General features: G+C 44.2%; 1 protein-coding gene across 2 annotated transcripts in view; it reads right to left on the bottom strand.

Moving 5' to 3' along the window:
• RUFY1 (RUN and FYVE domain containing 1) overlaps nucleotides 1-14271 on the bottom strand; it is a 79074-nt gene that overhangs the window by 43245 nt on the left and 21558 nt on the right. For both annotated transcript variants that reach the window (XM_080676731.1, XM_080676730.1), the window contains exons 6-8: nucleotides 9489-9550; nucleotides 5548-5613; nucleotides 2932-3001 (exon numbers count right to left, since the gene is read on the bottom strand). In XM_080676731.1, the coding sequence (XP_080532857.1) occupies nucleotides 2932-3001; nucleotides 5548-5613; nucleotides 9489-9550 (198 nt within the window). The remainder of the gene's footprint in view (nucleotides 1-2931; nucleotides 3002-5547; nucleotides 5614-9488; nucleotides 9551-14271) is intronic.

The raw sequence follows: 14271 nt of genomic DNA, 5'->3' as shown, positions 1-14271 counted from the left end.
ACCAACAGTACCGTTCTCTTATTAAATTCTTTACTAAAATAAGACAGTAAAGTATAAAAACAAGTGATTAAATTTGCTCTACTATAACATTTTTGGTCTTCTAAAAATATATATATAACAAAATCATCTGAAAAAGTTCAGACATGGGACAGAGGCATACCCTGACCATAGAGAACAACCCCTTTCCTCCATAGGAAACCTGTGTATCTTTCACACAGGCCCTTTGTTTATGGTAACACACATAGTTGCACATTGCTGTGTCTTCCAGACACACTTGTATGGGAGGTGCTAGGGCAGTGCAAAACATGGGTAACCAGTAGTTACCACTAGCACTTCCCGTTACTGGCAAAAAACAGCCGCAGTGCACATAGTGTGAAAGAGCCCATTATCAATGTCAGATTGCATCCACTGGACTCTATAAAAACAACCAAGTGCCACTTTTAAATGCCCATTGCAACAGTTTTTCATATTAAAAGCTGGAAATGGCAGGATATTTATATATATACCCCTACTGTGACAGCCTGGCAGAGCATTACAAAGGAGAAAACCCAGCATCTGGTGATGTCCATAAGTACAAGACTTCAGGCTGTCATTACCAGGAAAGGGTTTCGTCCAAGTATTAGATATGAACATTTGATTTTCAGTTTTTCATTTGTCCAATTACTTCTGAAACCCTAAAATTAAGCGATTTTGTAATGAAATCTTTAGTTCATCACATTTCTATACAATCTTTTTGTTCAACCCACTGAATTAGGGTTCGTTCACACTAGCCGTGCTGCCGTTGCAGTGTGGTGCAGTACTGCAATGCAGCGCAGCTAGGGTTAATGCAGGGTACACAGGTTTCCATCATGTTTGCGTTGATGCTAATGTGCAGTGGTGCATGTTAACACAAATGCCCTGTAGCACGCATTTTTACAGGCGCAAGGGGGAGAAGCAAACGCAGCGCAAAATGCATTTGTTTTGCCACTAACACATGCGGTTAGTGGCCACGGTAGCGTTACTGATACCACATCCGTATCAGCAAAAAAATGCAGCCGCAGCATGGCTAGTATGACATGTCCTCTGTGTGTCTTTTTCCCTGCTGCGCGCGTCCGCATTGGGAAAAAAAAAATGCAGTGGATACAAGCCCTAAAAGCTGAAAGTCTTTGTTGTTTTATTAAAATTGTGTTTGAGTAGAGCTCTTAATCTTACCTCAGAAAGGCTCTGATACTGTGCTCTCCAGGGGCGTGTCTCCCTACATCACCACGATAACGTGTCTACACATTCCCAGGGTGATGTCGGGGGACGCGTCCGCGGGCATTACAAGGAGCCTCTGGAAGATTGAGAGGTTGTTCCTTCTACGGAATGGGCGGATATAAATCCGCCCACTCAGAAGAAGGAGCTGTGGCCGTGTTTCCCGACGTTGCCATGTTAACACTGCTGCTGGTGAAGGAGCGGAGGGGAGAGCAAGAGAACCCTCTGCTCTTTCGGCTCCGCGGGCCGGATAGAACAGCCGAACGGGCCGGATCCGGCCCGCGGGCCGTAGTTTGCCCACGGCTGGTCTAAGTTCACTCAGACTCAGCATCCAGACCTGGGGTATGTAAACACAGCAGCTGTGCCCCTACGAGAAACGTGGAGGCTCTGAAGGAGGTGCAAGTTGCTACAAGGGAGAACACAGGCAAAAACCACGAGCTAATGCCCATTCCACTCTCTGAAGATGAGCAAGCACGCCACGAGGAGAGGTATCCTTTTCCCAAAGGACATTTTCTAATACAATTGTTTGCCTTTGAAAAAAATAACCCAGTCATTTCGTTTCAGAAGGTAAGTCAGAACCTCCTGCCAAGCAGGCCCTTGTCCGGGAGAATGACCGAATCTGCTGGCTCTCCTACCGACTACCATCCTGAGTGCCCTCCACAGGCCGCCGTCATGTGCGGCACATCTGTACGGTATTAATCCAATGTGCTCTCTACAACAGTGTGAGGGGGTGGATTACCATCCCGTGTGGTGATGAGAACTCAAACACCTGCCCCTCAGTGGAGGCCCCAAGGCCCAGCCACCCAAGGGGAAGGCGAGCCTCTTCCAGGTGTGGCCAGTCTCTCCTGCGAGGCCTGCCTGTGACGGCGCCTTCGAGTGTCCCCCTCACACAGATCGGGCTCCTCCCAGAAAGGGTTTCAGGCTGCCCCTCAGGAGAGCAGGTCCGCCCCTCGGAGAGCAGGTCTGTCTCCCTGGAGCCGACACTGGGTCCTCCATGCAAAGGCGTGCCTTGCGACTCTCATCTTGGCTATAACTTGCCTCCACTGTGTGTGGGGTTCCGCGCTGCGGCTCCCTCTCACAGTCCTCCTTCTCCTCAATGAGACTTGGTGGGGACATCGGAGCAGCCAGGGACCGCTACCTGTGGAAAGGCTCAGAAAGGCTGAGCAACTCCCCCTCTTGCTAACAGGAGACGGATGTGTCCACCAAGGAGGCTGCCAGGCAGCTGGCAGCAAGCTGTCTTCCTCGGCTCAGCCCTCCCTCCTGTCCTTTCACTCTCTCTTCCTAGTGAGAAAGCAGAGAAAGGCCACACTGGGAAGACTGGCTCCATGCTTCTGAGAGGCCGACACACAGAAGGAGTGGGCGGGCTGCTGTCCACCTCGGAAGAGTCTGTGCCGGCTGGGCAGCAGGGAGGTGAACCGCATCCTGGGAAACGTGGGAGAGGAGAGCCCGCTCACAAGGAGCTAAGCTTCTCTGGGGACGAGGACTGAGATGCCTGGCTCAGGATCAGATGCACTGGCTCATGTGAGCCGTCAGGGCAGAATACATTCGGAGGATGTGAAATCTGCCTGTCCCACGTGCAGCTCAACCCCAGGTCAGCAATTCAGTGCCAGCAGCAAGCAGCTCTGGTTGGGGGCACGGACGGCACCATTTCCTTAACCTCAGGCCATGCTGTTTTAAGAATTTTAATAAGTTACCAACCTCTTCTTGAAGCTTTGAATTAGTCTTTTCCAAGCCATCTATCTTGGTTTGAAGATCCCCAACTGTGCAGCTATAGAAAACACAATATTAAGAAAGTGTAAACTTACAAAGGCCGACTGCCTTTTCAACCTGTAACAACGAGAACAGCGATTCCTAGATTTCCTGCAGGAAGTGGAGTCAAAGGGCCTCCAATGAACTCGGATGACAATTCTAGGTACACATGTATGTGTGTGTACTGTACACTTGTTAAAGAGTGTTCAATGTTTTCTTCCCAACACAATAAATGGGAACTAAAATGCATTAGCAGTCATATATCTAATGTAATATTCATAACAAGACACTGGTACTTTTGGGTAGTAGGATCAAAGGTGATTTATAATAAATATTGTAATACTTAAAAATACATATTTTTGTTGGTTTCAGGGAGGAAGGTGGAGAGAGGGAAAGAGAGGGAGGGGGAGAGAGAAACATCCATGATGAAAAAGAATAATTGATCAGCTGCCTCCAGAATGACCCCTACTGGGGATCAAGCCCACAGCCCAGGCAAGTGCCCTGACTGGAACTGAACTGTGATCTCCTGGTTCACAGACTGACACTCAACCACTGAGCCACGCTGGCCGGACAAATCTTGTAATACTTTGCCCCATTTTCCAAATATTCTTTAAGTAATATGTACTACTTTTCTACTGAAAAATATGTAAAGAGCTAAAGAAGATTGATAAACAATACTAATAACAACCACAGAAATCACAGCAGTCACTTTCTGTTTGGACAATGTGCCAGGCCCTGTTTGTTCTAAGCACTTTAAATGCATATAATCCTCCCACAATTCTGTGAGGTAAACTTTATTAACCTATTTTACAGACAAGAAAACCATAACTTTATATTAAAGACTTACTCAAGTTCATACCCCTATGAGGGGCGCCGTGACTGAAGCCAGGTCGTCTGGCCCCAGAGCCTGCACTTGTAGACAACGGGCCCTACTCCAAACCTGGTGCTTGTGCTTGTGAGGGGGACCAAGCCACAGCCCCAGCAAAGCTAGAGAATCAAGACTCAAGAACTGGGTGGGAGCTTTTCAACAACAGGAAAGCGGGGGAGATCCCGCCAGGCTGAGGATGGTGGACCTGACTGTCCTTCCAGCCCTTTGACCCTCCCCTGAAACCCCCCAATAAAAGGGTTTGATTCATCCCCACCACAAAAAGAACTGGGTGGAAGAGAAATAAAAATACAAGGACACAAAATGAAAAAGGGAACAAAGCAAATGATATAAAGGGAACTAAAAGTTTAAGAGTCGACAACTGTCAATTCTATACCAATTATATAGCTTAGAAAATATTAATAACATTTATATATTTTTTAGGAAATATAAATTACCAAAACAGACAGATCCTCCAGAGAAGAAAACATAGATGAACTAACAATGAAGGGAAAGCTGATACACTGGCACAGTACTGTCTGCGTACAGGCACTGGCTTCCAGCATCCGAGGAGCAATAATGCTCACAGACTAAAAGGCGTTCAGTTCCTAGGCACAGAACCAACGCAAAGCTTCCCAGTTTGTGTTGCGAAGCTGCATAACCTCACTAACATGCCAGAGCAGCGGTCGGCCAACCTTTCGGACCTCACGGACCACCAGTAGGGAACCGCTGCGCTAGAAGGTGAGAACTAGAGGACAGTTAGGTCAAGTTCCCTGGTAAGAGAACAATTAAGTTTTAAAACTAGGATCAAGCAGAGTTTATTTCTATGATCCAGGAATTGCTCAGTATGAAGAAATCTGTGAATAAAATAGATCACATCAACAGATTAAGGGAGAAAAGTCACAATTATCTTATTGGATGCTAAAAATTCAACACCCATTCCTTATAAAAACTCTCAATAAACTAGGAAATGATCAAGAATTTCTTTCAAAGTAACAGCCAACATCACACTTAAGGAGAGCTTAGAGCAGCACTTCCCTAGGTCGGTCCCGAGGGATGTGGCAGCTCCTTCGCCTGTCTTACCTGCCTCTGCGCCAGAGAGGCTGCCCCTGCGAAGCTCTGCCAATGTGACTGCGCACTCTCTGAAGGGGGTTCAGAGAGCGAGTACCGTCTCCCAGCACAGGCCACGGGGAATCTCCACCTCTCTCATAAATACCTCTAGCGACTGCTATTTCATGAGATACGGCAGCAGCAGCTTTCCAATTAAAATGAAAAATCAAGATAAAGATGCTGGCAACGGCTACTGAATGCTCTCAAAGATCGAGCCCAGTGGTTTTCAGTCCTTTTTCTCCTGCTCCCAAACCTGGAGGGACGTGTGCTGATTCCCAGCAGCAACAATGCTCCCCAAGACAGTGATTTTCAACTAAGTGGCTGTGGGGAGGGGTGGAGATTCAAGGTTTTATTTATTGACTCTCTAAATTGTGTAACTGCACAAAACAAAGAACTGAAGAAGTCCCAAAAGCTCTTTATCAAGACATCATACTTCTCCAGTCTGTACATGTGAGCATGGCACGACAATCTTTCTTCCTGGTTTGGAAAGAAAGTTAGTTGGAAATACTTGGCAACTCAAAAAAGTTCCACGAGACAATTATCAGGTACTGCGACTGCACTGTAGCCCTGGAAAAAGGGGTGAGCCTTACCTTAAGTGCCGGTTCAGTTCTTCCACATAATTTTTTTGATCAAGGACATCAGTAATTCTTTCATGCCTTTTAAAAGAGCACAAAAAGAAATCTTCTTACTAAGGGTTGACACTGTGTAACCGTCCCTCAACCTTCGAATTTCAGCTGGTAGGGGTAACAATGTTACCAGGAAACCAAGAGATAGAGCTTAGTACTGTCTACATGGCCCTGAGTGAACAGAGAGCAAGGCCGTGGGGGAGACAGCAGCTGGGGCCTGGGGAGACATGGAAACACGCCTGGAGAGCAGGCTCCTGCAGACACCCTCCCACCCTTGCAACTGGCTGGGTATTTGGGAGGATGAAAGCCATGAGCATGCAAGGTGGAAACACCAACAGCCACATGCAAATGGCTCCCATGGTGGCAGATGAAGACACCTTGCTATACTGAAGGAAAGGAGGTTGGCTTAGAAAAGAAGACCACGTGACTCGAAACACAAAGCTGATGGGTCTGCATTAAAAAAAAAGAAAAAAAAAAAAAAAAGACTTTGCCTGGCCAGCATGGCTCAGTGGTTGAGCATCAACCTATGAACCAGGAGGTCACGGTTCGATTCCTGGTTAAGGGCACGTGCCTGGGTTGTGGGGTGTGCAGGAGGCAGCCAATCAATGATTCTCTCTCATCATTGATGTTTCTATCTCTCTCCCTCTCCCTTCCTCTCTGAAATTAATAAAAGTATATTTAAAAAAAGACTTTAATATTTTAAAGTTAGTCCTCCACATTCCTTTGCATTCATATATACATATATACATAAGTAGGATCATTCTACACAGGCTCATTCCACTGGTACTGGATTTGTTTTCCAGTGCAGTCACTTTTTTCCTTTTACCTGTTATTATTCACTTTACATAACTCTCCCAGGTAACCCTAACCCTGTTGAATATATACTATCCTATATAATAAAGAGGGAATATGCTAATTGACCCTCACGCTGTCACAAAGATGGTGGCGCCCACAGCCAATAAGGAGGGAATATGCTAATTGACTGCCCCGCCCTCAAAGATGGTGGCACCCACAGCCACAAGATCGTGGTGCCCAGTCCCCTCAGCCCCACCGGGGCGGCAGGTGCGGCCTCCGGAGTCCCCCAATCCTCTTAGCCCCCAGCCGCCCAGGGCCGGCCCGAGGTGCAGGCAAGCCTCAGATGGTGGCTGCCCAGCTGCCCAGGGCCGCCCGAGGCTCAGGTAACCAGGGCCAGCCAAGGCTTGTGCTGCCGGCAGTGGTAGCAGCAGAGGTGTGATGGGGCGTCACCTTCCCCTGATCGCCAGGTCGCCTCCCGCCCCTGAGGGTTCCTGGACTGTGAGAGGGGGCAGGCCGGGCTGAGGGACCCCTGTCCTACAGTGCATGAATTTTCATGCACCAGGCCTTTAGTGTGCATATAATCATCTATCGATCATGTGTGTGTGTGTACACACGCGCATGTGTACTACGCAATTAAAATATAAAATATGGACTAGGGATTTTTTGGGTTCATTTAAAAAATGGTATACATATACTTCTCAGTATCATACTTTTCTCACTTAATAATACCTTGTGGAAATCCCTCTAAGTCAACTATACTAGTAGCTCATTTTTTTAGGTCTTCATGGAATATTATTAATGTTCCATAATTCATTCAATTATTCCCTTACTGATGGATAACCTGTTTATTTCCATTTTTTAAAATATAAAGGATATATTTTAAATTTAAAGTAGGTGAATCCTTGTATTTAGGGTACATTAATCATTAAGGGGGTTCTCTCTGGTCCCTTCCTTGGTAAGGTGTGCTGCCAAGGTGCTGAGACTAGGGGGAGGGAGATGTCTTTGTTGGAAAGAAGAGTGAATGACAGGTAACAGATGCACATAGTAAAACAGTCAAACACGACCCATGGGTTTACAGTGTATCTCCCTTCTGTCCTCTTACCTCCAGCAGCATGGCTACCAAGTCTACGTGCCACTCTAGAAACAGTCCCTGGGTACGGAGGTACAACATATATAAATAGTGTGTTGTTTTTATCATAACATAAATGGTAGCAGGTTTTACATGTTGTTTGTTTTCTTCTTCTTTTTTAAAAAAATATACTAGAGGCCTTGTGCACAAATTCGTGCATGGGTGGGGTCCCTCGGCCTGGCCGGTGATTGGGAGATTGGCTGGCCGGGAAGAGGGACCGCAGTAGGTTGGCTGGCTGCAGGTTGGCTGTGGGAGTGCACTGACCACCAGGGGGAAGCTCCTGCATTAAGCATCTGCCCCTTGGTGGTCAGTGCATCACCATAGCGACCGGTCTACCGGGTGACCACTCGTTCGGTCGACTGGTCATAACGGTCACTTAGGCTTTTATATATATAGATATTTTTATTGATTTCAGAGAGTAAGGGAGAGGAAGATAGAAATATCAATGATGAGAGAGAATTATTGATCAGCTGCCTCCTGCACGGCCCCCACTGGGGATGGAACCCAAAACCCAGGCATGTGCCCTGACTGGATTTGAACCCTAACCTCTTGGTTCACAGGTCAACGTTCAACCACTGAGCCAAACCTGCTGGGCATCCAGAATAACTTTTTAAAATAATTTTTAAAGTATTTTTATTGATTTTTAGAGAGAGAGAGAGGGGAAGGAAGAGGGATATATAGAGAGAAACATCGATGAGAGAAAAATATCATCAATCAGCTGATTCCTGCACAAAACTTACTGAGGTTCAAGCCTGAAACCCGGGCATCTGCCCTGACTAGAAATCAAACCAGTTACTTCTTGGTTCATGGGTCGGTGCTCAACCACAGAGCCACACCAGCTGGGCCAGGATAACTTTTTTTTAGAAGAATGCTTTTGTTAACAAGGATGAGGGAGAGTTCCACATGGCATGAAGACATCAAAGATAACATTAGGATCAAAGAACAATTCCACGGGCAACTTCCATATATAATAGTACCATCCCATTTACATTCAAACAAACTGCATAGCAAAATGCATGACCAATGGCCCTGGCCAGATAGCTTAGTTGGTTAGAGTGATATCCCAATACGCCAAGGTTGCAGGTTCAAGCCCTGATCAGAGCACATACAAGAATCAACCAATGATGCATAAATAAATGGAACAACAAATCCATGTTTCTCTCTATCCCCTTTCCTCTCTCTCAAATCAATTAAAAAACAAAACAAAACAAAAGCACCAGCCAGTGTGGTTCAGTGGGCCTCATCCCTGCACTGAAAGGTTGCTGGTTTGAGTCCCAGTCAGGGCACATGCCCAGGTTGCGGGCTCAATCCCTGGTAGGGAGTGTATAGGAGACAGCCAATTGATGTTTTGCTTTCTCTCTCTCTCCCGCTCCCTTCCTCTCTCTCTAGAAATCAATAAAAAATCTTTATAAAAGCAGCCCTGGCTGGTTTTGCTCAGTGGATAGAGTGTCGGGTTCAGTCTTCGGGTTCGAATCCTGGTCAATGGCACATACCTTGGTTATAGGTTCAGTCGCTGGCCTCAGTTGGGGCACAAGTGGGAGGCAACCAATCAATGTGTCTCTCTCACATCGATGTTTCTCTTTCTTCCCTTCTCCCCTCCCTTCCACTCTCTCTAAAAATCAATGGAAAAAAATATCCTCACTCCTCAGTGAGTATTAAAAAAAAAAATCATGACTAACAACGATGTATCTGTGGGGCATTAATAAAAGGCTTGAAAGGAGACATGAGCAGACTCCTCTGAGGGAGGAGCGGGAGTGGCAGTGGGAGGCAGACAAGGGACAGTATGAATGGAGAAATTTCACTTGTACTCTGCATTCTGTAGAGCACAATTCCTCAAACAATGGGAAAATTAATGTATCACCTCTGTAATTCAAAGCAGATAAATAAAAACTAGGATTTCAAACAAAGCTAAAACAAATGTAGCATTCTTTGCTGGGATTTCATTAATAATGTGAACAGCAGCACACAATCCAGTACTCACTCTTTGCCACCATCAAGATCCTGCATATCCTTAAGGTAGAGGGAAAAGTCGATCACTCCAACCTGTTCAACATAAAACACACACGTTTAAGTAAAAAAATCACGTTCTCACTTTCCACACAAACCTTACAATCTTTAAAATTCTGGTATTTACATTCCCTGTCTCTTTCCTACAAATACTTAGGTTAAGCAGCTCTATAAAATAGCAATCAATCAAACAAACAAGTCAAGAAAAAATTACCCCACCACCCGCTTGTAGAAGAAAAACTTACTAAAAATCAAAATTTAAAGGAATATTCTGAAATGTTACCACCTAGTTACGATTAGTTTTGTGTATTTATTCAATAATCAAGTTGTTGACAAAAGATCAACCAAGTTCTTTGGGTGCCAAGTAATAAAAAAGGGAGAGACCATGGCTTTAGACGAAAATGGCGACCTTCACTAAGACTCTGACCCCCCTTGCTCCGGGACTGTGGGGAAATGGCCCATCGGTATGCCAGGAAAATTCTCTGCTGCTGTGGGCACCTAGAGAGGATGAAGACCCCTCACACATCTCAAGGTCAAGGTCCAGAAATAAAGCACCTGAGAGAAAGGGAGTGAGGGTCCTAGTCTGCCAATGTCCACTGCAGTGTAAGGGAAGCTATTCCGATTTGATATATAAGAATATTGGGTCCACTGGTAGAGAAATGTTTAAAATCACTTTATAGCCATATCACAGAACCCTAGGGAGCATACCAAAGAATGCAGCAGATGGAAATGTAGTTGCACAAAGGAAGTTCCAGGATAAAATTTTAAGTCAAAGAATAACATGCACAGCGTTAAACTCCTTATCATAATTCCACTTGTGTTAAAGCCAAAAGCTATGCAGGATGGTTTCTGCAACTTCTCTGTAGCACCTCCCACTAATCCATATTCCTGACCCTTGATCCAGGGCAGCCTTCGTGCCGGTCTTGATGAGTTAGAAAACAGCAGAAATATGCCCCGGCCAGGTGGCTCAGTTGGTTAGAGCATTGTCCTGTATACCAAAATGTGGCAGGTTTGATTCCCGGTCAGGACACATACCCAGATGGCAGGTTCGACGCCTGGTCAGGGCGTGTCCACAAGGCAGAAGAGTGATGTTTTTCTCTCTCTCTCCCTTCTTCTCAAAGAATCAATAAAAAACATGGATTTTAAAAAAAAATTATGTCAAGCAGCAGAAATGATGGCTATGATTTCTACAGCAGACTAACGAGGGCAATACCAGCTTCTTCCTAGCACTTTCTCTCGGGGCATAGACCTTCGAATTCTCGGCTGCCATGAAAGAAGTCTGGCCAAGCTGAAGCCATCATGCAGAACACCAAGTGGGAAGACCACCTGGGGACAGAGAGGTCAAGAAGCCCCTGTTGCTCCAGGCCAGTTCATGGAGCCCCTTGGCCTCTCCCAGCCAGCGAGAGCAAGCCTTCCGTGCTGCCTGCCCAGCACCAAAAACTGGCGCTCAGAGGAGGAAGGGCCTTGCTGAGCCCAAACCCCCAACTGTGAGATACAGTGGGTGTTACTGTTCATGTGCCTGTTGACTTGTTACACAGAAAGAGAAAACCAGAAAAGACTGAATTTGAACCAAAACCTATGTATACATAAGTGCATTAAAAAAGTAGAAAGTTCAAGAAAGACACCCCTCCATCCCCGGCCAACTTTTACCGTTAAGATGAGAGTAGGAGAGGGAAGGGGAGAAGGGCAATTTGAATTTCACTTTTCATGCTTTTGTATTAATTAATTTTTTTTCAAGAAGCATGTACTTTTGAAATTAAAAAAATAACGGAAAAAATATATTCAAATGAAAAAAACAAGAGAAAGAATGAGAAAGAATATCCAAAGTAGAAATGAATGGATAAGAAAGCAAATAAAATCCTCCTCCCAAAGCAGAATTAATACAAACAACAGCTGCTTCTTCGAGTTCAACAAAGAAGACTAACCTCTACCAAGTATGATCAGTATTCAGCAAGTGCACGATATTACATGTGAGAACGGTGAGATTTTACGGTGCTGTAAGAGAATATGCTGATATAATAATTGATCTGAATGAAACAAATGACTTATGGAAAATTTTAAATGACTAAAACATAGTCCTAAGACTTAGGAAACCAATACACTAACCAAAAGCCATGAAAAAACTTAATGTGATAAAAGAACTAGGACCAACAAAGGTATTAGAAGTGGTCCTACCAGCAAGCCTTCAAAGAAAAATAACTCCTGCTCTAATAAACTGCTGCAGAAAACAGGAAAAAGGATTCTATCCAGCTTATTTTATGAGATTAATACAATCCTTACACTGAAAAGTGACAAAGACAGCATAGGAAGGGAAATTCAGAACAGTGTCACTAGTACCTGGAAACACAAAAATTCCACATAAACCAGAGGCATATTAAATCTAGAAACACACACAGAGAATAATGCATGGAGACTTATTTTAGGAATGCAGGCATAATATCACACAGGAAACCAATGAATTAACTCAATTATATTTATGAATTAAAAACAAATATGACATTTCAATGGATGCCAAAAACAGTATTTGATTAGCATTTAATGTTCACTTTTCATAAAAACACAAAGTAAATTAGAATAAAACAGTACTTTCTAAACATGGGACGGAGAACTCCTCAGACATCAATAGCAAACACTCACACTTTATGGTGACAGATGAGAGGCACTGCGTTAAAGAACAGCAGGGGCTCAAGCACATCTATTATTTAATACAATTCCCAATCTTTATTTTGGAATTTGACAAAATGATGTTCAAGTTGAGCTGGCAGAATGGACAGCCTGAACTATATTGAAAAAAGTGTAACAAAGTGGGCAAGAGGTGAACTACCAGAGTATAAAACAAACCATGTGGGCCCTAGCTGGTGTGCTCAATGGTTAGAGCATTGGCCTGTGCACTGGAGGGTTGTGGGTTCAATTCCTAGTCAAGGGCATGAACCTCGGATGCGGGTTCACTCTCTATCCCAAGTTGGGGCATGTGCAGGAGGCAACCGGTCAATGTATCTGTCTCACATTGATGTTTCTCTCTCTCTCTCCCCCCTCCTCCATCTCTTCATTCTACTCTCTCTGAAAAGCAATGGGAAAAATATCCTCAGGTGAGGATTAAAATAAAAACCGAAAAAAACGCAAAAGCAAAACAACAACACATATGGCTCTAGAAATTAAAAGACTGTGCTACTGATGTAAGGATAAAGAGATCCAGAGACTAAACAGAGAGTCCAGAAATAAACTTCTGTATTTTAGATATTTCGCACATAATAAAGATGGAATTTCTTTCTTTTTTTCTTTTTTTTTTTTCTTTCAGGATACAGAGTTTATTCAAAATCCAGTACAGACTGGCCAAACTGCCTTCAACAACAGGAACAGAAAGCCTGGGGAAAAGGCAAAGTTGTTATAAAATCACTTTAATTCAGTTCTTTCCACATTACAAGTCATCAGGCGGGCAGTGGAATGTGCCATATTCCCTCCACATTAACAATACTGAGCCTGTAATAGCTGGTATCAAAATATACATCCATGTCACCACAAAAAACTGCATTTACTGCCCCTCATGTCTTGTAATGTATAAAAATTTATAAATATCTGTACCCTAAAAAAATAAATAAATGTTTATACCCTTGTCCCCACCCAGACATGGAAGCTCAGGGTTCCAGGATCGAGAAGAGGGCGAGGCCAGCCAGCGTGAAGTCTGGTCTGTGCAGAGGGAAGCCCCTAGGACCCGTGAGTGCAGGACTACACAAGGCAAAGGAGACAGCTGAGACTTGAGGGCTGTTGTCCCACCATAAGAGGCAGACGAAAAACAGAAAACTTTGATCCAAAATTTGCAAGAAAAAAGAAACCCTGAAAGTGTGAAGACCCTGGTCCTCAGAATTTCAAATTAGTAGAAAAATAACATATCATACATGATATTCAGAAAATTGGTTTAACACTAGTAAAGAAATCTAGACTCATACTGCACACTATGTTAAAACAAATGACAGGGAGATTATTTAAATGTAAAAAATACACAGTTGATTTAAAAAATAATTTTTAGGTGGGGAAGGACTTTCTAAGCACAATACCTTAAAAAGTATAAAGGAAAGTCCATTAAAATTGATTGCCCCAAAAAATTTCTACAGAGAAAATCCGCTCTGAGAAACCGGGGATTGGGGGGGTGGGGGGAGGATGAAAAACTCAGAGAAATGGGAAAAGGATATAAACAGGTAGTTAAAAGCCGAACCATCAATGGCAAATAAAACATGAAAAAAATACTTGACCTGGCCAGCTAACTGTTAGTTAAAACATTGTCCCCAATATGCCAAGGTTGTGGATTCGATGCCCAGTCATGGCACATACAAGAATCAACCAGTGAATGCGTAAATAAGTGGAACAACAAATCAATGTTTCTCTCTCTCCCACCCCGCCCCCTCAAATCAATCAATAAAAAAATAAATAAGAAGAAAAAATACTTGACCTCCCTAGTTCTCAAAACTGTAAACTTGAGAACAGTTGCTTTGTCTATCAGATTGAAAAAGACCAAGAATGCTCATCGTGCCCTAGCTGGTTTGGCTCAGCGCACATAGAGCATCGGCCTGTGGACTCCCGCTGGGTTCCATTCTGGTCAAGGGCACATAATCGGGTTGCGGGCCCCATCCCCAGTAGGGGGCGTGCAGGAGGCAGACAATACATAATTCATTCTCATCAATGTTTTTCTCTCCCTCTCCCTTCTCTCTAAAATCAATAAAAATATATTTAAAAAAAGAAAAAGGAAATAGATGGATAGA

Source organism: Plecotus auritus (assembly GCF_963455305.1).
Source record: "Plecotus auritus genome assembly, chromosome: 6".
Classification (NCBI taxonomy): Eukaryota; Metazoa; Chordata; class Mammalia; order Chiroptera; family Vespertilionidae; genus Plecotus; species Plecotus auritus.
This window is presented reverse-complemented; position numbering and strand designations above follow the sequence as displayed.